The following is a 1088-nucleotide window of genomic DNA, read 5'->3' on the forward strand; positions in this document are numbered from 1 at the left end:
TATATTCGAGTATGTGATGGGACTTAGCATTCTGCGTTACCTAAGGGCAATGACGGTCTGTCCGATTCACAATCATATGCGTGTGAGAACATGCAAAGGCAACTATGGCTACTTAACGATACCCACATATATACACATATCAGGAAGAATGAGTACTTCATGAAGACAGATAAATTAGGACTGCACCTCGGCCTCAGTGACGGGTTCCAAGGCCTATGGATAGACGAATCGCTGACTAAGGGTGCTTCAAACCAATGTGATACATATGACAATGAATGTCTGGCGGGGGAAGAGAATGGGCAATTTAGTGTGGCGTCTATCGAGGTATATGGTGTTGTAGGGTGACGAAATAGGCCCTTTAGTTAATAAAATAGTTGTATATACGCGTACGCAGTACCATACCTGAGTGCAGTCAGTATGTCATAATTTGTCTAGTCGAAGGGAATAGGAAATACATTTTGGCGGTACGACGGTGTAGGGTGACGGATTAAGGCCTAAGGTCGTATACAAAATAACATATTTGTATATACGCGCTCGCATCACCACACTTTGAGTCTTATAAGTGAGACACACGGTAATGAATGGTTGACAGGAGAGGAGAATAAGCAATTTAGTGTGACGGCTATCGAGGTATATGACATTGTAAGGTGATAGTATATGGCCGTATACTTCTACTTAAAGACGGTAGTGTCATACGTACTGCGTCTAATCCATACAACACATGTGAGAATGAATGGTTGGAGCAATTTGTATGTGGTGCGTTGTAGAGTAACGTGATAAGAGCTAAACGATAAAGCAGTTATACATAGGGGCACGTGCCATTACTCTCATCTTCATGAAACGCACCGGTGATGGACCTGGATTTAAAGAAGATAGTACGTGGCGGTGATTACACACGTGGTTTAATTACTGCAAAGGATTGCCGGGTAGACCTCTCTGCAATTTTTTTTACTAATAAGTAATCAATTATAGCGTTCCTGTGGAGCAACGGACAAATACTTGAACGAAATACAATTCGCATTCTCTCCGCAAAAGAAAAGAAGATATTTCTGCTTGGCATTTATTGAGGCATATATATACATATATAT

The 1088-nt window shown here is 41.3% G+C and overlaps 1 protein-coding gene across 1 annotated transcript; it reads left to right on the top strand.

The window, feature by feature from the left end:
- Nucleotides 1-143: 143 nt before the first annotated feature.
- On the top strand, nt 144-345 carry SARC_09725 (hypothetical protein; the record flags this gene model as incomplete). The annotated part of the gene is made up of 1 exon (XM_014296249.1): nt 144-345. A coding segment is annotated over one exon (202 nt), but the record flags the coding sequence as incomplete, so codon positions are not given.
- Nucleotides 346-1088: the final 743 nt, after the last annotated feature.

Source organism: Sphaeroforma arctica (assembly GCF_001186125.1).
Source record: "Sphaeroforma arctica JP610 unplaced genomic scaffold supercont1.1026, whole genome shotgun sequence".
Taxonomy (NCBI): domain Eukaryota; class Ichthyosporea; order Ichthyophonida; genus Sphaeroforma; species Sphaeroforma arctica.